Source organism: Saccostrea cucullata, unplaced genomic scaffold, assembly GCF_032062105.1.
Source record: "Saccostrea cucullata isolate Sc308-1 unplaced genomic scaffold, CSIRO_AGI_Scuc_v1 ctg9527, whole genome shotgun sequence".
Classification (NCBI taxonomy): domain Eukaryota; kingdom Metazoa; phylum Mollusca; class Bivalvia; order Ostreida; family Ostreidae; genus Saccostrea; species Saccostrea cuccullata.
Window position 1 is genome coordinate 1 of NW_026924637.1, and position 24,664 is coordinate 24,664.

At 34.4% G+C, this 24,664-nt stretch overlaps 1 protein-coding gene and 1 long non-coding RNA gene across 5 annotated transcripts; one reads left to right on the forward strand and one right to left on the reverse strand.

Annotated features, from left to right (window-relative positions):
- Positions 1-51: 51 nt before the first annotated feature.
- LOC134266913 (uncharacterized) lies at positions 52-2,428 on the reverse strand. Of its 2 annotated transcripts, none has more exons than XR_009992066.1 (3): positions 2,316-2,428; positions 341-398; positions 52-101 (listed from the first exon to the last, which is right to left on the reverse strand). It is a non-coding gene; the product is annotated as an uncharacterized LOC134266913 (long non-coding RNA). The 2 variants fall into 2 exon arrangements; XR_009992067.1 differs by having other exon boundaries at positions 2,307-2,428.
- A 6,268-nt stretch (positions 2,429-8,696) lies between these two features.
- Positions 8,697-23,659, forward strand: LOC134266914 (ELL-associated factor 1-like). Of its 3 annotated transcripts, none has more exons than XM_062749118.1 (6): positions 8,697-8,914; positions 11,081-11,175; positions 12,427-12,563; positions 16,586-16,785; positions 23,110-23,202; positions 23,557-23,659. In XM_062749118.1, the coding sequence occupies exons 1-6, from the start codon at positions 8,815-8,817 to the stop codon at positions 23,634-23,636; spliced, it is 705 nt and encodes a 234-aa protein (XP_062605102.1). In that variant the 5' UTR covers positions 8,697-8,814; the 3' UTR covers positions 23,637-23,659. The 3 variants fall into 3 exon arrangements, with proteins under 3 accessions (XP_062605102.1, XP_062605103.1, XP_062605104.1); XM_062749119.1 differs by having other exon boundaries at positions 23,563-23,659; XM_062749120.1 differs by having other exon boundaries at positions 23,547-23,572.
- Positions 23,660-24,664: the final 1,005 nt, after the last annotated feature.

A 24,664-nucleotide genomic window follows, 5' to 3' on the forward strand; every position in this document is an offset into this window, starting at 1 on the left:
CTTTGAATATCCTCTAGGTAAAAGAGATTTAAAAACCTGTAAGGAGATGTCATGATGCTTCCCTTTCCCTGACAATGGTTGGATATTACACACTGGGGAATCTGTCAAAATAAATTAAGACTATTACATGTAACCTATGTATATATAAATAACGAGTCCTTGAGCTTGTAATACACCAGAAGTGTTAAAATTCAAATAAAAAAGATATGTTCATACATACATGTATACATGACTTGAAGTATATACCTAGGCATATAAATACAATTACAATGTAAATTAATTCTTAAATATGGGTCAATCAATATACATGTACCCTTGTGAGAGATTGAAAAAAAAAAACCTGTAAGGAGATGATTCTTTCCTCTTCTAGACAATTGGATGGTAGGATTCTGGGAAATCTGTCAAAATAATTGAGACAATTAACCTATATATAAATAATGAACCATTTAGCTTATGAAACTCTATGATAGGTCCAAAAATTCACACAAGGTTTTCTTGGGGTATGTTTATTGATGTAGATATATATCATGCTAGTGAACTAACTAATCATGGCTTTAATGGATTTTCTCCCTATATATTTATCTACTGTCATCATACCCCCATGGGTCATGACGAACAAATAATGAAATCTACACCACTTGAGGATGCTTCTATATTAATATGACTAATCATGGCTTTGTTGTTCTTGAGAAAATAAGGCATTTCCTATATTCTTACGTGTAACTTATATCCACTGTTGTTGCTTCATCCCACCCCTGGAGCATCATGATTTAAACAAGCTTTCATTTACACTGCCCAGGGATGTTTCTTTTTTTTTTTATAGATTTTTAAAAAGACATTTTACATGCATTCTGAAGTATAACACTGACGTCTTTATGTGACCCTCCCCCTCCCCCAAAGGGTTTACATGCTAACAAAATATAAACTTGTTGATTTTTCATGAAAATATCCCATTCATTTAAACCTTCAATGCTGAAGAGTTTTGCAATAGCTGCTTCGAATACTTCATTCTACTACTTAAGTAAAAATAATTTAGTACGAGCACGGATATTGCGAATTTCACAGATATAGTGAAGTCGTCTTTGATCTCCATCTATATAAATTTTACAAATTCCTTACATGGATATAATGAATTACAGAGATAGCGAAGTAATTTCAAAGGTCACAGTGACTTTGTTATAACCGAGTTATACTGTATTTCATATAGGAATGAACTATAGTACGAAATATTTGAAGCAGATTATTGCGGAACTTATCAGCAGTGGAGGCTTAAATGAATGGAATATTTCTATGAAAAATCAACAACTTTATATTATGTTGGATTTAAACCTTTTAAAAGTAAGAGAGGAAAGTTTGAAAGAAAAAGTTGAAGTGAAAAGCTACTTCATTTCAGCCCGTATTGATTGAAACAAGCAGTCGAGGTCGGGGCAAAAAAGCCCTAATCACATTGTATGACATTGATCTGACATGTCGAGGGACACCAGACCTAATTTTAGTCCTTACGCCGTCTTGCTGAGATTAACTGTAGTTCGTCTTTTTTTAAAGTGGTTTTTCTTGACTATGAGTGTCAGAATTTTTATTTCAACAACATTTTAGGTGTATTTAAAGAAGATTCAAGATTTTGAAGCGAGCTCAATAGACTAACGTGTAAGAACAGGAAATTCGGAATGAAATCTGTAAATACGTCAGGCAAATTTTGTTGTGAAACATTCCCAGAATTCTTTTACTACCCAATGTCCTTTGCGCGAATAAATAAATAATCAATTACGTAAAGCATAAAAGGCTTTCAGTTTGTAGAAATATTTCAAAGAAACAATAAATAACTCTTCAATGTTTTTCGACCAAAAGTGCACTAGATCTATAGTTTCAACCAGACGCTTGGCTGTCTCCGTAAGCTCCGACGAGCTCCGTGACATCACAGATAGTCAAGATGTCTCGTGCAGCTTGATGTTTGAAGTAGCTTTTCAAGTTTTCAACTGTTTTTGATGGTCATAACTGCGCTTGCCCCAACGTTCACGCCGTAAAACATATTAGTTCTCAATCTGAATGATAAAGTAAAATTCAATTTTATGCAGCATAATTGCTGATTTCTTGAAAGACTTCTTGCTTTAAAATTTCCGAAAAAGTTGTAAAATGTAGTTAAATTTCCGATGGCAAGAGCCGTTGGGTGGAAATTCCCTGTGATTTTACATTCAATAATGCGGAAGACAAACCCTATGGATTATTCACTTCCTTGTTAACAACTTACACACAATCTATCCTAAACAAACCAAAACTCAGGTTATGTCAAGGAGATATGACCTTACTTTGATTACCAATTATTTCACACGTGTTCCTCCCAAGAATACTGCTTTCTACAGTGACTTATAATATACTCGTTTCGCCCTTTTCAACGTCTGCGTTTTGGACTTGATCTTTGGATGACAGTATTTTTTTTTTTTGGTATTTCGATCCCGATATGTATTTACACATCACTGGAAATGTTCGTGTCTATGATATTTAAAAGAGCGGAATAAGAAATAATAAACCCCAAACTTACTTTCATTGCAATATATATCAGCAATATTGTTCTTCAGTAGTTTATTGTAGTGTGAACTTTTTTTTTAAATTGTCATAAATAAATGTTATGGCCAATATGGATATTAGATATATATACATCAGATACTCGAGATTATTTCTTTTTCCGTGAAGTATACAATGTATATATAAAATATGCATTTGTTAATGATAAATCTAGGAATCTTGAAAAGGGAGTCAAACTAGTTTAAGGTCGGGGTAGAGGCCACATCCCCCCCCCCAAAAAAAATGATTTATGAAAGCTTATGTACATATTATGGACAGAAAAAAGGAGCGCCCTTGGGCCCCTCTAAATCCGCCACTGAAATATTGGTTCTTGGACGGGGTGCCGTGGGGAGTATCACAGGTACTTGGGTCTTGGTTTATAAATATATATACATGTATTATTTTACTGAGGTGTAAAAATGACTGATTTTTTTTCTTTTTCTTTTTTTACATATATATACTGTACGTATATATGCCCTCTGAATAGGCCGACAAAATTCTGTATTCAGAAATAAAGAAAAGAAAAAAACTGAAATGAAATGTATTGATGAGATGGGAGCATATTAACGTTGCAGCTTTTATTGTATTTGAACTACATCTTATTAATTAATTGTCCAGTACTAGCAAATTTATAACCATAATGCGTCGGAAGCAAATTGAAACTTGGGTGGCTAATTGAAAGGGGCTAAACTCCCCCCCCCCCAAAAAGAAGATTTTTTCCATTATTTCTCAATCATGACAAAGAGCAAACGGTGAGTGTGACCGGTCAGCAGGGGATGCTCACTCCTCCAGTGGCACCTGATCCCACCTCCGATGTTTTGGTGGTCCGTGTCGGCTCAACTGCTCCTGTTTTGTATTGTTTAGTGGACCTTTTGATCTTGAATATTGTACCTTTCTCCGTGTGTTTCGATCATAGAATAACCGACATCCGACATGTGTTACAGCCACGTAGCATCGTTTTTTTAAATTGGGGGGGGGGGGAGAGAAAAAATTACTAACTGAAAAAGTAGATAAGCGAAAAAAAGGAAAGTTGCCCATAATCGAAAATCCTATTTAGTCGGGGGTGGGAGGGTGTAAAAGCCAACTTCTTTCAATGCCAACTTTTTTTCAGCACCAATTTCTTATACTAAATTTTACTTACCGGTATATCACAAGGATTAAGTTGGGAGGGCCAACCAGCCGGATTCAGGGGGAGGGTTGGCTCCCCCCCTCCCCATTGTTTTTTTTTTACAAGTGTTCTTTTATAATTTTGTTGCATTGATAAGACTCTTAAGTCGAATCCATTGTTCTGTACAACTGTGAACTATATACAAAGTTCTACGTAACAGGAAATAACGCAATATACAGGTACAGATCAGGGTACTAGTGAAGTCACAAAATGTACTCAGGCCTCAACGTCAGAAAACTGCATTGTTACGTTATACAGTGCTGCTCAGTAATATTCTTTTGCTGATAAAATGCATGCATGCTGTATGTGTTTTTTTTTTTTACTTATGAATTCCTACTGCCAACTGCTCATTGCTTACTGCCAACTGCTCACTGCTTACTGCCAACTATCAGCTGCTTTCTGCCAACTGCTACACATGTTTGAATGAATTTTCATATTTATGTGATTTATCCAAAAAAAAAAAAAAACAAAACAACAAAAAAAACCCAAAACACAGGCGCGGATCCGTTCATTTTTTTCAGGAGGCGAGGTCTGCCTCAGAAAAAAAAACTTATCCATAAAAATTCTTGACAAGAAAAAAACGACAAGAAAAAACCCGTAAACTCCTTTTTTTATAGGTTAAAAAAATTATTTCGCTGGAGGGGGTTGGGTTTGACATTTTCTGATTCATATCTTCATATCTATGACTTCGGACCAACTGAGCACGGGTCTGCATTTTCTAAGGGGGAGGGAGTCCTAGGTCACGTTTAATTGGTTTAGTTTGTATATTAATCTATCCCCGGTATGACTGAACAATTTCGAAAGGGGTGGTCCGTAACCCCCACCCCCTCCCCCTAGATCTGTGCATGTAAAACATAACACAAAGGGATATGAATCTTTCATTTGAAAATAAAATCACTCTGGAAATTAACGGAAAATGTAAATTTACTTTCAAAACATCTCCTGTGAAACCACATTTTTTCTTCCAGTTATTAGCTCACCTGAGCCGAAGACTCGAGTGAGCTTTTCTGATCACATTTTGTCCGGCGTCCGTCTGTAAACTTTTCACATTTTCGACTTCTTCTCAAGAACCGCTGGACCAATTTCAACCAAACTTGCCACAAAGCATCCTTGGATATAAGGGATTCAAGTTTGTCCAAATAAAGGGCCACGCCCTCATTCAAGGGGAGATAATTGAGAATTAGTGAAAATTTGGTAGACTAAGTATGTTTTAAAAATCTTCTTCTTAAGAATAACTGTGCCAGGTAGATGAAACTTATGATGAAACATCCTCAGGTAGTGTAGATTCAAGTTTGTTCAAATCATGACCACCAGGGGTAGGGCGGGGCCACAATGACCGACCAAAGTTTTATATAGAAATATATAGGAAAACTCTTCAAAAATCTTCTTCTCAAGAATAGCAAAGCCATAATTGCTCATATTTATATGGATGTACCCTCAGGTAGTGTAGATTCAAGTTTGTTCAAATCATGACCCCCAGGGGTAGGGCGGGGCCAAACTTTTGGATTTAAACTTTTCAATAGTATTGTAAACCAATTTCTATTTTTTCCTAGCCACAATGCTTGGGTGAGCGATGTGGCCCATGGGCCTCTTGTTATATATTCTTTTCAAAGCAAGTTGGGGGGGGGGGATAAAGATTAAAAACAGAAAATATAGTCATTTCACCAATTTCAAATGAGATAACAAATAAAAATGTACTTTATGACTTTATGAATATCAATGGCATATGTTGAATATTAACGGGGAGACTTAAGAGTCATTTATCCATTTTCGTGAGTTTTTGAAAATCTGGTGATGTTTTCAGTCTGATTTCAATTGATAAAATTTTCTTTGCATTGAAACAGCAAATCTCCATTCACATGTATTGAATTATAGTGAACTGAATTATAAATGGATGGAAAATATGGGCCGGAATTGAGAGTTAGTTTGCTTAATACATGTACATTGTAGTTCTAATAATAACAAAATTTGGTGGATAAATATGTTTAGGAATTTTTAAATTGTAAGGGACCAGGCAATATTTATCACAATGATGGGACCAGTACAAAACAAAATTCTCATTTAAAAAAAAAAGTACGTGTCTCATGGCATTCGTATTTAAAAAAAAAGTTCTGTCCTATACCTTAAGACTTAAAATAAAGTTATTAGTACTGTCCCATGGTTACATCTTAGTGTTAGTGAAATAATTGGAACAAAACTAAGAGTCTTTCAGATTACATATGAAGATATTTCAAATATCGTTGATTTTTTGTTTGCCGGTTTGTTTGTTCATTTTCATACTTTGTTCTACTGTCCATTAATTTGAAGATTTGTCTTGCCATTCTAAGTACTGTAACTCATTGAAAAAAATAGTTTGTGTCCCACGGGTACTTAATGCTAAAATGTTTTTGTCCCATGGTTTTCTTTGATGAAAAATCTCATTGACCCATGCCTGTTTGTACCAGTCCAATTATTGTGATAAATTTTGCCTCATCCCTGAAGGCGAGGAACTACTAGTAGTAAATAGGAAGAAGGAGTATTAAAAACAAAATATTTAAAATTCAGTCTAGTAATATCTTCTATCATTCATTTTACCATACTAATTATAAGATTTCCCCCCTCTTTTTTTCGTACCCTTTTCGAATTTGTACACTTATATTTAATGTAAGTTGGTATGAAAAGTCATATAGATATGAAGAATAAGAAGTTAAGAAGTCCCCTGCCCTCCCCCCAATAATAATAAAAACATGTGTTTTACATTCCAAATCATATTGACAGTATACTCAAGTAAATTGAAAAACACATCAGTTGTATCTTGAAAGTCAACTTGACATACGATTAAATTAATATTGAGGGTGCATATAAACTGAAGACATCTTGAAGTCAACTGCTTGTATTCCTAAAATCAGATATAAAGCATTTTTAAAAAAAAGCAAAGTCTAAAGTCTTGTGTTAAAGTTAAGTTAAATTGAAACATTTCTTTTTTCCAAACTCTTAATTTGTTATGAATGGTCTTAAAAAAAACTAAAAAAAAAGTATCCCAAAAATGCTGGAAAAGGCACTATTTTGAACTATTTAAAAAAATTTCTCGGGTGAGGCCCCGAAACCCCACTTATGGGAGGGGGACACTCCCTTCAATGCTACCCCTTCGGCCCTTTAATTTAGGCCTCAAACACCCTCCCCCACTTAAAATTCTGGATCCTCCACTAATGAACATTCCCTTGTAATGTTGGGAAAAAGTGGGGGGTAGCCCCCTGTCCCCCCTTTGCTACTTGCCTGTAGCGGAGGTTGTTTTTCCGCCGGCTAGTCGGAAAAGGTCGGAAAATTCGCAATTGAAAACTACCATGCATGTCTACATATGTATGCAATAGTCTTGTGAGGGGGGGGGGGGTGTCTTAAATTTACCTGCCTGCTCTATATTCAATTCAATTTATTGACCAATTAAGGGCCCTCGTGGGGCAAAAAGAAAGTACATTGTTAAAATGTATATAATTATCATACACATGCAATACAATATACATATACATATGAGGGAAAGGGTTGCTTGATTGATAGGAAAGACATATACAAGTAGGGGAATACCCAAAAAATTTTATATGTATAGTACATAAGAATTGTTTTATAGGTATATATACACTAATACAGTACATCATTCATCTATGCATACATTATTAAGTCATATTCCTAAAACTTATGGTAATGCTTTTTGTAAAAAATTTCCAAGAGAATTTAGTATATCTAATTCTTCACAATTTAGAATCCAGAATAATTTTTGTTTATCGGGCAATTCTGTAAAATGTTTTACTTTAGATGAGATCAGGTTAAATAGCTCCTCTCTTTCCTTTGTAAATTTGCTACAGTGAATAAGGAAATGTTTTTCATCTTCAATTTGATTAAGCATACAATTTTTACATATTCTTTCTGATCTGGGTGTGTTATTATATCTGCCCAATTCTATGAATAGCCTGTGTGCTGATACACGTAATCTGCAAATTGGCTTTCTGTATTCAGGTCTTAATAAAACTAGATATTTTTCCAGTAGCTGGCAACCATTAATTCATGTATGTTTCCTACACCATTTACATCTGTTTACATTTCCAAATATTTTTCCTTAAGATCCTTTGCAAAAGTTCCTAAAACACAGGGGCTTGTCACGAAATATTTATCTTCTTTTAATATAGTTACAGGTACCCCTACTATAAAAATACTTGGTTGGCAGCGCAAGTTACCCAGAAACTAGATAGAAAGTCCGGTAAAAAGAGCGATATATGGTAAGTGTCTGAATTGGCCCCTTAAAATGAGTATCTTAATTTTACTTTATATATAGCTTTAACTTGTACAGCTATATATGCGACCTTTATTGGTCATTTTCATTTTGATCAAAACGCCGTTATTTTAGAAGTATGACATCATAAAAATCAAGTTTACCCGCCATTTTAGCATTTTTTGTATAAAACTGCTTATTTTCAAGCAGTTTTTCTTCCAGAAAATATAGAGCGCAGCCTAGAACAAGATTTATATTTTTACCAAAGATGTAGCTATCCAATACTGATAAGTGACAGAAAAATTATTCATGTTCTACACTGCGCTCTATGTTTCCCATAAGAAAAAACATCAAGAAAAAGGCATATTTTTGGGCTTTTTTGTTTGATAGCAAAAATAGCATCATTTCTCATGTCATTTACAGCTAGAGAGTGCATATAAATGTGAAAAATATATAAGAAATAGTTCTAATATAATCTCTTCTTCAAAATAAATATCAATTAAACATATCTGAATGTCATTCTAAAATGTTGATTTTTAGGGGGCCGAAATTGGCTCTTACCATATATACTCCTTTGTGGTAGCGAATTTCCTATTTTTAGATTCCTCCCTTGTCTATCTTTATAGTAGGGGTAACTATATTAAAAGAAGATAAATATTTCGTGACAAACCCCTGTGCCTAAAAGACAAAAATTTTGTAAAATTTGATCGGGCGCGGTATTCCAAATATACTGAACGGTATTGAAAAAATTGTGAACCTTGATCGAAATGTAGCAGATGTTGGTCTGTTTTCGTGTTTATTTCAGTTTTATCTACACAGTGGACAGTTGTTTATCTTTGAAATGACAGAGAAGATACTTCCAGTCGATAGCAAAGTCCATGAACTTAAGTTAGGTTCAAGTTTTGATCCTAAATCTCGAGTTGCCTTCCACTCTTTCCGCTGTGAGTAGTCTTTCTCAGTATCTGTTCATGCTGAGATACTATATTTTTTGTGAGAACTTTGAAAATGTAAGATAAAATTTACGTAAGTGGTAGCACAGGAGTCGGCAGTTTTATCAATAAACCAACAAAGACATAACCTTTGAGTTTTGTGAGCGAAATGTTTATGTTTACATTGGTTTATTGCTAAAACTCAGTGTTTTCCTTTTATCAGGTTCAGCACAATACCTCGATAAAGCTATATATTTACATTTGCAAATGTTTTCCTTTATATAACATTACTGAAAGGAAGCATATCTATAACTGTATAAATACAGGTATGGGGTCAAGAGGTCATAGATGTGCGTTTGGATAATCGTTTGACGTAATTTCTCAGTGACGTCATAAAGGGTCGACGCGCGATCAGTGGATTACAATACTTGCCGCTGGGTTTGAAAAATAATGCATTTCACATGTTAAAAGTCATAATCAGACAAATATAAAGTATGAATAAGTCCCAAATGTAAATATAAGTAATAAGGTATCATTTTAAAACATCTATCAGTCAGGGGTGTGATTGAAATCCATCATTTTTAAAAATGATGATTTTCAGTCATTAAATTGATTTTTAATAATGATGGAAATTCATCATTTTTTAGTAAAATGATGAAAAACAGTCATTTCTATTTTGAAATTTATTTTAGAAATAGAGTTATCTCTGATATTAAAAATGACTGTTTTTCATCATTTTTTATCAAATTGTTAGGTCTGGGCGCACTTAATTATCTCATTAGTTTTACGGGGCGCACTAAATTATTTTGGTTTCAATTACTTGTCAAGATGTTTCTCTACACAAGGGTCTATGGCAGGATAGTGTACTATATCTAATTACTGTAGTAAATGGGATGGGAAAATTGACTTGAGAATGGAAATATGATGAAAAGACGTCATATTTACAAAAATCAGAAAATTGTGTACATTATATACTTAGAAGAAATGACCATTATCCATCATTTTCAAAAGTGACTGATTTCAGTACCACCCCTGACTGTCTATTAGGCTATAAATACGGGTTGGTATGAGATTAAATTCATCATAAATTTAATCTCGTGACCAACCCGTATTTATATCCCGATAGATGTTTAAAAATTATACCTTATTTCTTAAATAGCTTGATAAAGCTTTATCAACTGAAGGTATTTAAAATACCTTGATCAAGGTATTTTATGTGATGAAAATTCAAAAAAATTCTTTAAAAACTAAATACTTAAAGTCTAGTTCTGAGTTGTTGTCAGTAAATTCACACATGCATGTAAAATACTTAAACACAAACAAATCATTATAAAATTGTCTCGTGTGAGGAGACGTTATTTTATGCTTTCTTTTAGATACCAGTGTTTTTCATGCACGAATAGACACACTGACAAAAACTCAGAACTCGACTTTCAGTATTTAATTTTTAAACTAAAGAATTTTTTTGAATTTTCTTTGCATAGAATACCTTGATCAAGGTATTTTAAATACCTTGATAAAGCTATATAGCTTTATACAGCTATATACCTTTATTGGGGTATTGTGTTGGACCTGTTTTTTTTTTTTTTCAAAGTAAAGGGTTAGAGATCAGTTGTAAAAGTGTAGGGTATGAGGTTTATAAACAAAATCTCTGTGGACCTTACAACAAATTGTTATTTCAAAGTGGCATTTTTGTCAATTGAAGCGGTAAATTTGGCTGGTAGTCAGTTCTTAGGGAAAACACTAAAACTCTCAACTCCTGTGGTGGTAGGCTGAACAGATTTGAGTAGGTCGAAGATTAAAAATTCTACCAAAGTCTTTGGTAGTTATCCACACTTGTGTAAGTTTTGCACAAATTCAAGGGGGGGGGGGGGGGCAACGTAAATAGCCAACAGGGTGCAGGGTGAATGAGAATAATAGCAGACAAACTCTGGGTAAAAAGATAGTACATTAGTCATTACTTTGTACAACAAAAGTTTCTTTTAATTGACACATTTTACAGATGATTTCATGCCATCGTCGGTCAATACATTTTAACTGATTTATTACGTGTTTTTCAGATGATTTCATGCCAGCATCGGTCGATACATTTTTTACTGATTTATTACGTGTTTTTCAGATGATTTCATGTCAGTGTCGGTCAATACATTTTAAAGTAATTTATTGGGTGTTTTTCAGATGATTTCATGCCAGCATCGGTTGACACGTCACAACAAGGACTGGTGGATGTTGGGGAGGGGCACCAGGTGACAGTGGGACTTCCCCACGTCGAGGTAACCATTACACTTCTCTTTAAAGACTAAGTCGAGGTAAACAATACACTTCTATTTATAGACTACGTCGAGGTAAAGATGACACTTCTAAATATAGACTACGTCGAGGTAAAGATGACACTTCTAAATATAGACTACGTTGAGGTAAAGATGTCACTTCTATATATAGACTATGTCAATATATATATGTTACTTTTATTATATTATATATACACTACGTCAAGAAAAAAAATGCCACTTCCATATATAGACTGTACATCGAGATAAACATATCACTTCTATATATATATATATATAAATATAAAATACATGGTACTGTTTTGAAATATAAGCGATATTTGGGTGAGGGTAAGAAAATGTTATCATGGTGATAGAGGGTGAGGCTTGCCGAGCCCTTTTACGTTTTCAACCTGAGCCCAAATATTGCTTATATTTCAAGACAGTAACCATGTATTTTGTTTATCCTGCAACAAAATTTTACATTTGAACGTCCAAAACAAGCTTTTTCCGAATGATTTAGGCACATCTCTGCAGTTGAAACTATGACGCCGTGGCGTAAACATTGCAATGAACATGACGTCACAATGCACGAGGCTTTATTAGGGCAGTGACTGGATAAAGCTTTGGTTTATAAGGTTACCTTTAATATTTGGTCAATGCAAGGGGTAGTTGCAGGATAAAATAGACTATAAGTCGAGGTAAAGATGACACTTCTATATTTAAAACATTTTACTAATTTAGATAAAACTATGTATGTAGGCTGACTTTTAGTAAAAACAAGAACTTTTTTCCATACATTTGTGAAATCAGTCACTCATATATCATTATTAATATTTAAGATATCAGTATTTGAGTTTTTCAGTCTTTAAGTTAAGTCTTTTATGTACTGTAGACGTCTTTAATTTCACGTGTCTAAAATTTCACGTTTTGTTGGATAGTTACCTTTCACGGTGGTTTAAATTTCACGGAGAATTGTTTGAAAACATTCTGGTACTATGACTATGTATAGGTAGAAATGATGTGAAATAATAATCACGATGGTTTAAAGTTCACGGAATATTCTAAAATCGTGAACATAGTGAAATTAAAAACACCGTAATGTTTTCCACTTCTACAGTATCAGATAAAGAGATATCAGTGTCCTAGATATCACTCTTTAAGATATCAGTGTTCAACATACATGTATCATATCAGCATTTCTAATTCATATATATATATATGAAACTTGGACAATTAATCTCCGCTTTGTAGGGTTCTGGTACATCACACACCATGTACAAAGGCAACAAGCGGCCGAGTCCTAAAGAATGCGTTCTAATTATAGACCATCAGACAGGGGCATTCACTTTGGAGAGACTCTCCAACACCGTCAACTTAAAAAAGACCAGGTTTGTCCCACAATCATTAAGGAATAACCGTCTTATTTTTCAATTTCATGATGTTATCAATCCATTGGCTTGCTTGATAATTAGCATAAATGCCAAAGGCATAAAATTATCACGCAAGCCAATCGATAAATCATTGTCATGAAATGGAAAAATCTGACAGTTATTCCTTATATTTACATGCTCTTGATTCCGCCAATCCACGTGCTACAAGCCCTGCTTCTGTCTAGCTATTTGTCCCGCCCTGCACATGATTTTTTTTAACTGCACCTACAGTACAGGCAACGCGGATCCCGTATTTCCCGCGTCCCCGCCGCGGTATAATCACAACGCGGTATTTGGCCAGGTAGACAGGTAAACTGCGTTCCCTCCGCGGGAAATTCATCACCTACCTGTCCCCGCCGCGGTTAAATCATCGATCAATTACTGACAATTAGTATCGTAAACAAACGGGAGTTATCTCCCCGAATTGTAATTTGCGAATTTTCCCTGTAACAAAAAAAAAACAAACAAACAAACAAACAAAACAAAAAACCGTGTGTTTATTAATTAATTTTGCTATGAATAGAATTTAAACTTAGAAAAAATAAGTTTATTTTTGTTTCTAAAATTACATATCAATATTTGAAATTGAATAGAAAATTTTATTAAATTGTTACGTCTTTGCAATGGTTAATTATTTTGTGTTATTAAGAATCTATCAAGAAACAAAATTAAATACTAGAAATTTTAATTAGTTTTTTTTTTAAATCTTCATATTATATGCAAACTGTAATAAATGTTGAACTCAGACTGTTTAAGTTTCGATAAGCGATTTTCAGCATTCATTTGAAAAAAAAGATGTACATCTTTTAAAAAATGTACATCTTCATATTGTTTATTAATTAATTTCGAGTTATTGTATGTAAAATGTACAGGCTTTTTCTTATAGTGTCAAATTACCGGAAAACATTCGATGACGAGCATTTGCAGTTACATGTAGAGGGCACGTGAACTAAAATTTTCTTTATCCAAGATATCAAGAAAATAGTTCTTTTCTTCTTTATTTCTCATCGTTTATGTTCTGTTCCCAAATTAAGAAAACTTTTCTTTAATTTATTTCCCTCTTTTATATAAATGTGCAGGCATTTTTCTCAAATTGTCAAATGACCGAAAAGCATTCGATGGCGAGAGTTAACTTTGAGCACGTGAATTTTATACAAGAGATCAAGAAAAAAATATCGTTTTTCACCTTCATTTTAACATGTATTACTTTTTAAAACAATGTGAGACAGTCTTTCTTTTTAATTTTAATATTTCTCGATTTTCGTGTTCAATAGATAAGATAGGATGTGTAGGTGTAATGATAAAATTCACAGACGAAATTATAGTTTATATCAATAAATATTCAATGCAAAAATTCATATATTTTTGTTTTCTTGGACAAATTCTGTTTCTTTGTGTATTAAGTATTAGCCGCGATCATTTCCTGTGTATAGGGATTAGCAGTGCCTGAGCAGGAAACGACATGCCCTGGGGGTTTCACACCTGTCTTAGAGTATACCTTGGGTAACGCTCGCTGGATGTGCACATCGTTGTCTAGCCATTCAACAACACATTTGATTCATTTTTCATTATTATTTCATCGATATCATTTTCAGATGCCATATTAGCCTTGGAATTTCTGTCAAATTATTGTTGCTTTTTTTAAACGGAGTGTGTAAAAAGAATAAAAGTGAAAAAAAAAAGCAAACTTTTAAAACAAATTAATGAAGTATTTAATATTAATTAAATCAAATAATGATCCATTGCTATGTTATTTCGTGTCTGTTTATATCTGTACCAGTTAGTATAGAGAGAGAGAGAGAGAGAGAGAGAGAAGAAAAATATCACAATATTAAGGCACGTGCATGATCGTTTTTCCTCCTTTTTGATCAGTATATCAATTTCTTAAGTCTAGCGAATAAAACTACCGCTGATTTATCAGTTTATTGACCATTTGTGGATTTTGTCTAAGTTTTATTGTTATTTATCGAGAGACTTGTTTATGATCCACTTTCTTCTTTCGTTTAGCATAAGTACATGGCATGTAATTTGAATTAATTCCCTTTTTGTCGCCAGATTACAACGACAGATTTTGGTGGTAAAAAAAATGTATTTTTGTTATAAAATTTGATTAAGAAAAACACAGTATATTAAAATTGTCGATTTAATGAAAATATTTATTTGAAACAAAAAAATTTAAAAAGGATTCTGTCTGCTACAAAAACATTGAATTCTTTATTTCATGCATTTCAATCCATGAGCTACACATGAAAAAAAAAAAAACGTCTTCGTTTTATAATGTCGTAGGAAAACGCATACAGGTAATACACTCAGGTAACATCCTGTGTATATAGGTAGTATGTACACTAGACGGCGTCGTTCCCCGGGGCTTCTCATCCGCTTCGAGTAAGCTCCACTCCACACCAAACTTACCTGAGGAAAACCGAACGGTAACACAGACATCTGAAAACTTGAAGCTTGGCAATTTGCTGATTAAAATGAGTTAATTTCTGTGTTGTGTGTTCAAATATTTTAAGGGCCCATATTTGTGTTTGTGTTTTATTTGAACCGGAGAAATCTGAAATTTGTTTATGTTCATTGACATGATTTTAGTAATTTTCGAAAAGAGCAGAAAATAGAAATTTATTCAAATACTAGCTATGATATTATTGAAATTCTGAATAGAATGACCTGTGATTATTTTATTAACAATAACCCCCCCCCCCCCCCAAAAAAAAAAAAACACACACACACAAAAAAAATAAAAAATAAAAATCGTCGATATTTAGTTCATAGTCTTACAGTGTAGCGCATAATAATGGAACAACGGTATTACTTCACTTACGCGTGTTTTGTTAAAATTTAATTGTAATTATGTATCACTATTATCATTTTCATGGTATTATTTATAACAGACATGTACACAGTATTAAAGGTATTTTTTTTTAATGAAACCAAATGACTGTGATAGAATCTCGCAGATAAATAAACACATAGCTACATGTAACTGCAACTGCACGGGCTAATTGTGAACACCGGATTACACCAGTGCATATAAAGAGAAGCGATATCATTCTTTAAACATTCTTTAAATTTTAATTATACCTTTTTAGCAATTTGAAGATCATTTGGGGTGGCATTATTGATTTTGAAAATAAACTTTAAGTTAATATATTCGATAAATTATTCGACTTTATTTCATCCTATACTGTACATGTATTACTGTTAACAGACGTGTTTGAGAATTAATTAATTTTGAGTGACTATATTGGTACAAAAAAAAAAAAAAAAAAAAGATGTTTTTTAATAAACAATTTGATAAAACTTAAAAAATGAATTTTTAAAGAATCCATGTAATGGAATAAATCTATAATATCAATGTGCTTGTAATCCCCCTCCCCTCCCCTCATTTCGACACGATTAAAAATCGACAATACTTTACAGGTAAGAACATCTTAGCTGAAGAATAACGGTAGCTGGCCCCGCCGCGGTGTAAACACGGTCTCAGGTAGCACCGCGATCAAAACCCGTGACGTTGTAACGCGGAAAGGATTAATACACCGCGGAGGGGACTCGGTCTAATACGGGATCCGCGTTGCCTGTACTGTATGATGAACCAGTACATTGATGGAGAAATAAAGTAAATTGACTATTTTGATTTTATCTCTTTCAATAAGTTCAGTTTGTAACTTTCAAGTACAGAGAGAGAGGAAAAGGCCTCTATTTCTTGTCATTTTTAAAAAAATAAAAATAATATTGTAGATTCATAATATACGTGTGAAATTAACTGTCATGTAATTTTGCAAGAAGCACCACATGGGAAATAAAATTTCTTGATTGTATTTTTTTAGTGATGAAATTTATGTAAGATCTCTTGATCAGTTGGCCATTCATGAATTATAATTCTCGCGATTTGCCATTGAAGAGCGCATTCACGGTAATAAGTACTCGCAAAAAATAAAGAATTTACAGTATGCATTTATAATATTATGTTTTAACAGAATGGAAGGCAGTAGTAAAATATCCCAGAGCAGCCGACCTTTGACCCCTGTGGATGTCAACAAGAGATCCCCAGTCAAACAGAAAGCAGTGGCCTCGTCTTCAATCAGCGTCAGTCCCCCGACCCCCCAAGTAGAGTCCCCGACCGTCACCCCCGTACACGATGACCCAAAAATGGAAGACTCCCAGAAACCGGAACAGAGTAAGACAGACTTGTTTTCATCAAATATTACAATGTTTTACTTAAGAGAAATAAGGTATCATTTTTTGAATTTTATTTGGATGTAAAACAGGTTGGTCACGTGATCAAATCTCATAAAGCCCGAAGGGCTTTATGGGAGATTTGATCATGTGCCAACCCGTTTTACATCCCAATAAAACTAAAAAAATGATACCTTATTACTTCTCATGCTTTTATTTATATTTGGATAACTGATTTATTAAAAATAGTAAGGCACTGAAGTTTTAAATCCGTAAGAGATTTACATTTTTTCAAAATTCAACGGTATAATTTTAATGCGTTTAAGGTAGTTCTATACTCGGCACTAAATGGGCTTAATCTTTAAAAATCTGCTTTTGTAAGATAGACATACATCCCAGCAATGGATAGACACAAGAAAAATTATATGTCAACATGTTCACTTTTCCGCTATAGCCTATCGGAGTATATACCCCGAAATGTAAAATACTGAAATTTCACCTATCCTAGATTTTGTTGTATATAAATTAATTTAAGTCTAAATATTCAACTTTAATACCCAAAATATAGTAGAAACATGTTAGTAAACAATATAATATCATTGTTTTGCATGAATTATTATAAATAGATGCACTTTGTTAGGCTATTGTATTAAAATTTAATGTGAGAAAATATGCTTCACTGGACAATCTCGGTCATTTTAAAAAAAATTATGGACTCAAACTTCGTAAATTTGCATTATTATTACTAAATTATATTTAAGAAAAATAATAAGCTTAAAAAAATTATATGTTGACGCATTACTTTTCGTGGTATGAGCTCTACACTAAAGGGACCCCCCTATTTTCTTTCTTCCAGAAGTAATATATTGCCACATATTTCTGTAATACTGTTTATGTTTGAGTGTATACTTGTATTAACAAGGTTGTAATAATAATAATATATGAATTTATAAAGCGCTAAATATTAATAATTTAACTCTAAAGCGCTGTACAATAAAACGCAAGTAAACATAATTTAAAAGCTATGAAAACTTATATAAAATATTAACCCATACTCATATATATGTTCCGAATTATAACATTAAAATACTACAAATTAAATACAAAATACAATTACACCATCAATAAAACTCAATAAAAGAACATCATTTGTGATTTATGATTTGCTGCTAAAAATTGAGCACCTAAAATTTAAAAAGCTATCCTATAAAAATGCATCTTTAATTGTCTTTTGAAAATATCCAGCTTTATATCATTAGGAAGGTCGTTCCACAAAAATGCTGCTGCCCAACCAAGTCGACTTTCACCATATGTCTTCGTCCTGATCTTAGGAACAACTAACCGTGATGTTGACTCAGATCGCAGTGATCTGGTAGGCTTGTATTCCATTATAAGATCTTTGATACAGATGGAGCTAATCCGTGTAAGGATTGGTAGACATATGTCAAGATTTTATATTGTGGACGAAAAGAAACAGGTAGCCAATGAAGATCAGCTAGGATAGGTGTAATATGCTCCCGTTTGATGATCTTGTAACTAAACGAGCTGCCGTGTTCTGGACTTTTTGAATCCGGTCTAGTAAGGCCTACGACACTCCATATAGAAGGCAGTTCCCATAGTCCAGCCTGGCTGTGATAACGGCATTCACCATGGTCTTGCAGGCTTCTTTTTTAAGAAAGCGCCGTATTCGTCCAATATTGCTTATTTGAAAATAGCATGACTTGACGACCGAGGATACCTGTTTTTCCATAGTAAGGTGTTGATCGAAAAATGCACCTAGATTTTTTACACATGGCATAGTACATAGTTTAAAACAATAATTATACACACCCAAAACCAAATGTCCCTAAAATTTATCTTATTTTACTCAAAAAAAAAAAAATAAATAACACACACTTGTCTTTAAATTGGAGACGATGAAAATGAAAGTAATTCAATGATTCTCAGAAACTGGATGATTTTGCTACAGAAATTAACGAAGTGTGCTGCAAGTGAATCAACTTTTGTCAAATACTTATTCAAAAGGTAATTTTGCATTGGGATTCGTGGGTAAGCAGGTTGGGGGAGGGGGTATGCGTTTTATGCAATAATTATAATTCAAAGTAAATTTTGTAATGTTTGATTAGTAAAATCCATAAATTTTCTGAGTCAAATCGTAGTCATTACTTTTCTTCCGAATTATCACTACTAGCTTCAACTTGGCCGCCGACAATAGTCGCCTCGATAGTTTGATACATGTTCTGATGTAGCATGTATAGGGTCCTTGTTTTCGGCTCGGCATATAAAACATGCATCATTCACAGAAATATCGTTTTATTACCTAATTATTTCTGTCAACCGAAAGTTGTTCCCAGCCTTCTCTTTTAATCAATTTATCTTTAAACTGTAGAATATGTGTTTGTTGACACGACCGACTTTGAGCAAAATCGTTACCGGATATTGAAAACGCTAAGTAAAAGTCAAACCAATATAGTTAAAAAATCTCATCTCGGAAAAAGGAAGTGCGGTTCCGGTTTTACTATTCCTAAATGACGTAGTGCGAGTATAGACCTACTTTAACATGTCGATCACTTATGACGTCACAATGAAATTATGTAGATCACTTATGACCAAGCAATCAATTTATGGTCACATGACGAACATGTTTTACTGATATGTAAAAATGCCTTGTTCAAATAGTGTCATTTAGGGCAAACATTTGCAAATGTAAATGCTTTACTGTATTATAGTAGATTTATCAGCAGTTATCCCATGACCGACAGATTTCCCTTTGATCTTCACAAGGGTGTATATCTCATATCAACATAAGTGTGCCTTTAGTGTGGTGATATATTAAATATCACATATGTGATATAAAGCTAGTGATATCCAACTGTTAGACCCTGGATGTAGGAGGAGCTATGCAAATGAGAAAAAAATCGTTTCTAAATTTTAATGAACTAAATAAAACAAGAAAAAGGCACAAAACATTGCAACTTTTACACAACTTATGACATTTCTAAAATATTGACAATATCCCGCTCTTCTGAAGCAGAAAATACAGTTTAAATCAAAGCACAAATGTTAGAAATTCTTTACATACTGACAAAAAATAAATTGACACAGAGCAATTTTCTAAGCGGATATCGTTCTCCTATATAAATTCGCACATCCTGTGCAAGCTATTTAGGTAGAATGTTCCTCCCCGGCGGGCATCCTCCAGTTTTGGAATAATGACACTCTCCTTCACAGAAATTTAAAAATCACGGTTTACAAAAAAGACATCGAAACGGAACAATTTTCGAATCGGATAACTTTATCTCCCATACTGGCCATAGGAATTCGCACATCCTGTTGAGGGTGTTTAGGTAGAATAGCAGAATTTTCCTTCCCGTCATGCTCCGCTGGCTCCGGTTTCGGAATAATGGCATTTTCCTTCTCGTCGTCACATTGTTTTATGGATTTTTGGGGCGGCTCCAGTGCTCTACTTACTTCAAGGAGTTGTTGCTCCGATTGCCTTTGTAGGTTCTAACTGCGGAACTACGGTGGCCCGTTCTCTCTATAATCTGTTGCTCTTCAAAACCTATAGTGTAAATAAATATTGAAATTATTAATTCGAGTCACGTACACGATATAGCGAGCAAACTTTTATGTCATCAAACATTAAATATTTTAATCATTTCCTTTTTTTTAGACACTTTGATTAAATCTATGCTTACCGGACTGAAATAATGTCGTTGCACCACAGGCAATTGTTTCTGTAATAAATTTTTGACCCATAGTATAATAATAACACAAGGTATCTAACTCCAATTTACACCGAGTACCCCCCTCCTTTAGAATCGCGCTCATTGACACTTTCTGAGGAAATGTACGGGTAAACTGTTTATACCTATGTCTTCTACGATAATTTATCTACACAACCATATATGGCTTGCTTTTCCTTGTTTTCTTTAATCTCCGTAAACAGCGTCAAAACTCTACTCGCAGAGTGGAAAAGTCGGACTATACCATAGAATCGTATATTATAGTATCGGGCAAAGAATTAGACCTCGAATTTGATTGGCTAAAATTTGTTTCTTAAATTACATCGGAAAAACATCATAGTGTTATTATGGAAAATAAGACACAATAAAATTTTATTTATTCGATGCAATATTTCAAATCTGGAATTGAATTTTTAAACCCACGCATTCTTTAATTTTTCTCTCTGTCCGATACTATAACATACGATTCTATGGTATAGTCGACTTTCCACCCTGCGAGTAGAGTTTTGACGCTGATTACGGAGATAAAAGAAAATAAAGACAAGCATAGCCAGATATGGTTGTGTAGATAAATTATCGTAGATGACATAGGTATAAACAGTTTACCTGTGCATTTCCTCTGAAAGTGTAAATGAGCGCGATTCTAAGGGAGGGGGGTACTCGGTGTAAATTGGAGTTAGATACCTTGTGTTATTATTATACTATGGGTCAAATTTTTTTTACAGAAACAAGTGCCTGTGCGTTGCACAGGTCCTTTTCCCCGAGTGATTTGAAAAGTTCCCCAAGAACCCTGCCTCGGCACACATGGTCTTGATAATGGTTCCCAACTTGTTGACCCCTATAGGTTGGATTCCAAAACATGGTTCGGGTCCTGGGAGTGGTCGTCTATAGAATGATCCTTCCCCACCAGGGAAATGTAGGACGAATAAACATCAAACAAACTGCGGATTGTACCGGATTCCGAGTAGTGGCGTATCGTCTTGGCAAGAATGTTCCTGGTGTAATCCTCCGTAGAAATTCTTTGATGTGCGCCCACAAAATTCAATGTATGCCTTGCCATCAGAATCGCCACATTTGATTTGACATACCTCTAATTTTCGGTGTTCATCTAGTCCACGGAGTCCAAAAAGTTTGCAGTTGTAATAAAATACAGTGTTGATGTAACTTTTCGAAGTATGTGATCCCAGTAATTTTTTCTCACACAGGACGTCATCTTGTTCCGGCGTTAACGGATCCGCTTGCTTGATAGACACTCCTATTCCTTGGGATGCTAGCTCCTTCATTCGCGCGTCAAGAGTTTTCCTGAAGTCATGGAAACGGGCATCTTTAACATCTAAAAAGTTCATATCATGAACCCCCTCCTCTCGCATGTACAGCAGAATCCCCAAACAAATTTGATATAAAGTTCTTGGGGGGTAGGGGGAACCATCTGCACGCCTGGCTTCAATCACAAAACATGATAAAGAATACGCAAGTTCTTGGTACGTACTTTTGAGGATTTCTGGAATGATTTTAAAATCAGGTTGCTGTTGGTTACGCTGAATTTTCCAGTCGTTGAAGACTTTAATTGCCCATGAAGTATTGCGGCGGGTGTTTTTACTCTCTTGGTTTTTTTGAAGTGCACTTATCTCGGTAGCGGAGACGGGTTTTCCGAATCTAGTAGTGGTACTTTCAGGCCGTTCAGTAAATGTTTCCTGTTTTAATTCTGGAAACGCCTCTAAACACCAATTCTGAATATCAAAATTCCCAAATTCCTGGTCATTTAAATCAGATTGGCTTAGTTCGTACATCTGAACAGCCTGGCTCAACTGAAAATCGTCATCGTCATAGGATTGCTGAAAAACGGTGTTTAATTCCAATTCGTTATTCTGAACTCCGTCTGCCATCTTCGTCAATCGTAGAACAAAATGAATTGATTATCTCAAAAATTGATCACGAGGTAAATACTAAGAATACTACCAAATTTGGAAATTCGTTACTTGGATACCAAAACACTTCGCGTTAAGATTGTCACGTGGTTCTGTTAAGAGTCTTTATTCAATACCAAATATGGGAAAAGGTCAAATGAAGGGTCATGGACCAAAATAAATTGATGATCTCAAATATTGGTCACGTTATACAGTATTAACAAAATTACCTAATATGGGAATCTGTTACTTGGATGCAATACAGTTGAGACTATCACATGGTTCTGATTCAGAATCTTTATTAGTTGATGCAAAGAAAATACCTAATATGGGAAGAGGTCAAATGAAGGGTCATGGGATAAATCAGTTACATGATTCACACCTCTATGATGCATACAAAATATCGTTTCGTTATTGCAAACTCGGAGGCTAACGCCTCCTCGCGTGCAATAACTCAACGATATTTTGTATGCATCATCTCGTGTCATCATGTAACTATTACTAGTTATACCCTGTATTATAGTAGTATGTTTTCTGTTTAGGTTGGATTGGATTTATCAGCAGCAGTTATACCCTGTACATGTATTATAGTAGTATTTTCTCTGTTTAGGTTGAATCGGATTTATCAGCAGCAGTTATACCCTGTATTATAATAGTATTTTCTCTGTTTAGGTTGGATTGGATTTATCAGCAGCAGTAGTGACTCATCCAGCGAATCGGATAACTCGGCTAGTGACTCAGAAGACGAATCAAAAACAAACAATGGTGAGAACCTTTACACTTTGTTACCCAATATATCAATCCAACCAGTTTTCTTGATTGATTACAGATCACCTGTGTCTCATCATGTAGCTCTTCAAGGTTTTTTTTATTTGTCAAGTGTCCACCTTCAAATCAAAATAATCTTTCAGTATCTGAAAAAAAAAATTAAAAAAACCAAAAGGGGAAAACACAGAATATTTTTTTTGGGGGGGGGGGGGTTACCTGTGATGATGTAATAGTTATTTTTAGATTGTTTTCTGATGTGGAGATTTTATTTCGTTACAGAAAATAGTTATTTTTAGTTTTATTTGGTTACAGATTGGGGGGTTACCTGTGTGATGTAATAGTTATTTTTAGTTACAGATAAATCAGGACAGGGTTTGTTTGGATCCCAGCCTCTCTATCAGTCAGCCCCTCCTGTTACCTGTGTGATGTAATAGTTATTTTTAGTTTTATTTGGTTACAGATAAATCAGGACAGGGTCTGTTTGGATCCCAGCCTCTCTATCAGTCAGCCACTCCTTCCTCCAACATCCTGGGTAAGTCTAAAACAACTCACCTCTGATATATATATCATGTAGGGGTGCAACGATGCGCCTACCCAGTGATACGGTACGTATCACGGTATTCAGTTCACGATACGATACTTATCATGATACGTGACATAGTGAGTTAAAAAGTCGGAAGTTTGTCATTATATACTTTAAATTAAAAAGTTTTATCAAATGTTTATTTCACTAACACTAGGAAAGTGATTACATGCTTAGACCCGTTAAATATGAGACCGGAAACAAGTATAACTGCCGTTTCTTCAGTTTCATTGACCTCATGTTTCGTGCAGAAGCCATTTTGAAATTGTAAACAAGGAACCAAAACAGATGATTCAGATAATTACGGACATATTGAACCGAACCATATCAGTTTCACTTATCGTGAACCGAACCGTGGAGAAATAAACCGCGGTATACCATCAAACGGTTTATCGTTGCACTTTTAATATCATGTTTACTGGTAAGTGTTTAACACCTGTTAACAACAACCCCCACTCCCCCCCCCCCTTCCCCCCCACACACACTCACACTCCACCCCCAATAAAATCCTTAAAGTTTAACACATAACTTCAACATTCTGAGTAATGTTGAACTCAGTGTATGTAATGCATGGTTGTGCTGCATTTTTACCTGTCTTTGCTTATCTTACTTTCTATTCAATGCCAAGGAAATGATCCGAATACCATTTGTATTGGTTAAGGGAGGGACACAGCTGCCCCCCCCTCCCTTCTAATTTTGAAATACTTTTGAAAAAAAGCTACTTCGTGCTCGAGCCCTATCAATAATAGCATCTGATGACCTTCGATTTTTCATTTCAAGGAATTTTTGGTTGTTGAACTTGATAGTGCCTCTAACTGATAATGTTTAATTGTGTCCCCCTCCTCCCCCCCCCCCCCCTCCCCCCCCAAGTTAATT

Coding starts and splice junctions, on each gene's coding strand:
- LOC134266914 (XM_062749118.1), top strand. CDS start 8,815: ATGACAGAGAAGATACTTCCAGTCGATAGCAAAGTCCATGAACTTAAG. Junction 11,176..12,426: donor TGGGACTTCCCCACGTCGAG/GTAACCATTACA, acceptor TCCGCTTTGTAG/GGTTCTGGTACATCACACAC. Junction 12,564..16,585: donor GTCAACTTAAAAAAGACCAG/GTTTGTCCCACA, acceptor ATGTTTTAACAG/AATGGAAGGCAGTAGTAAAA.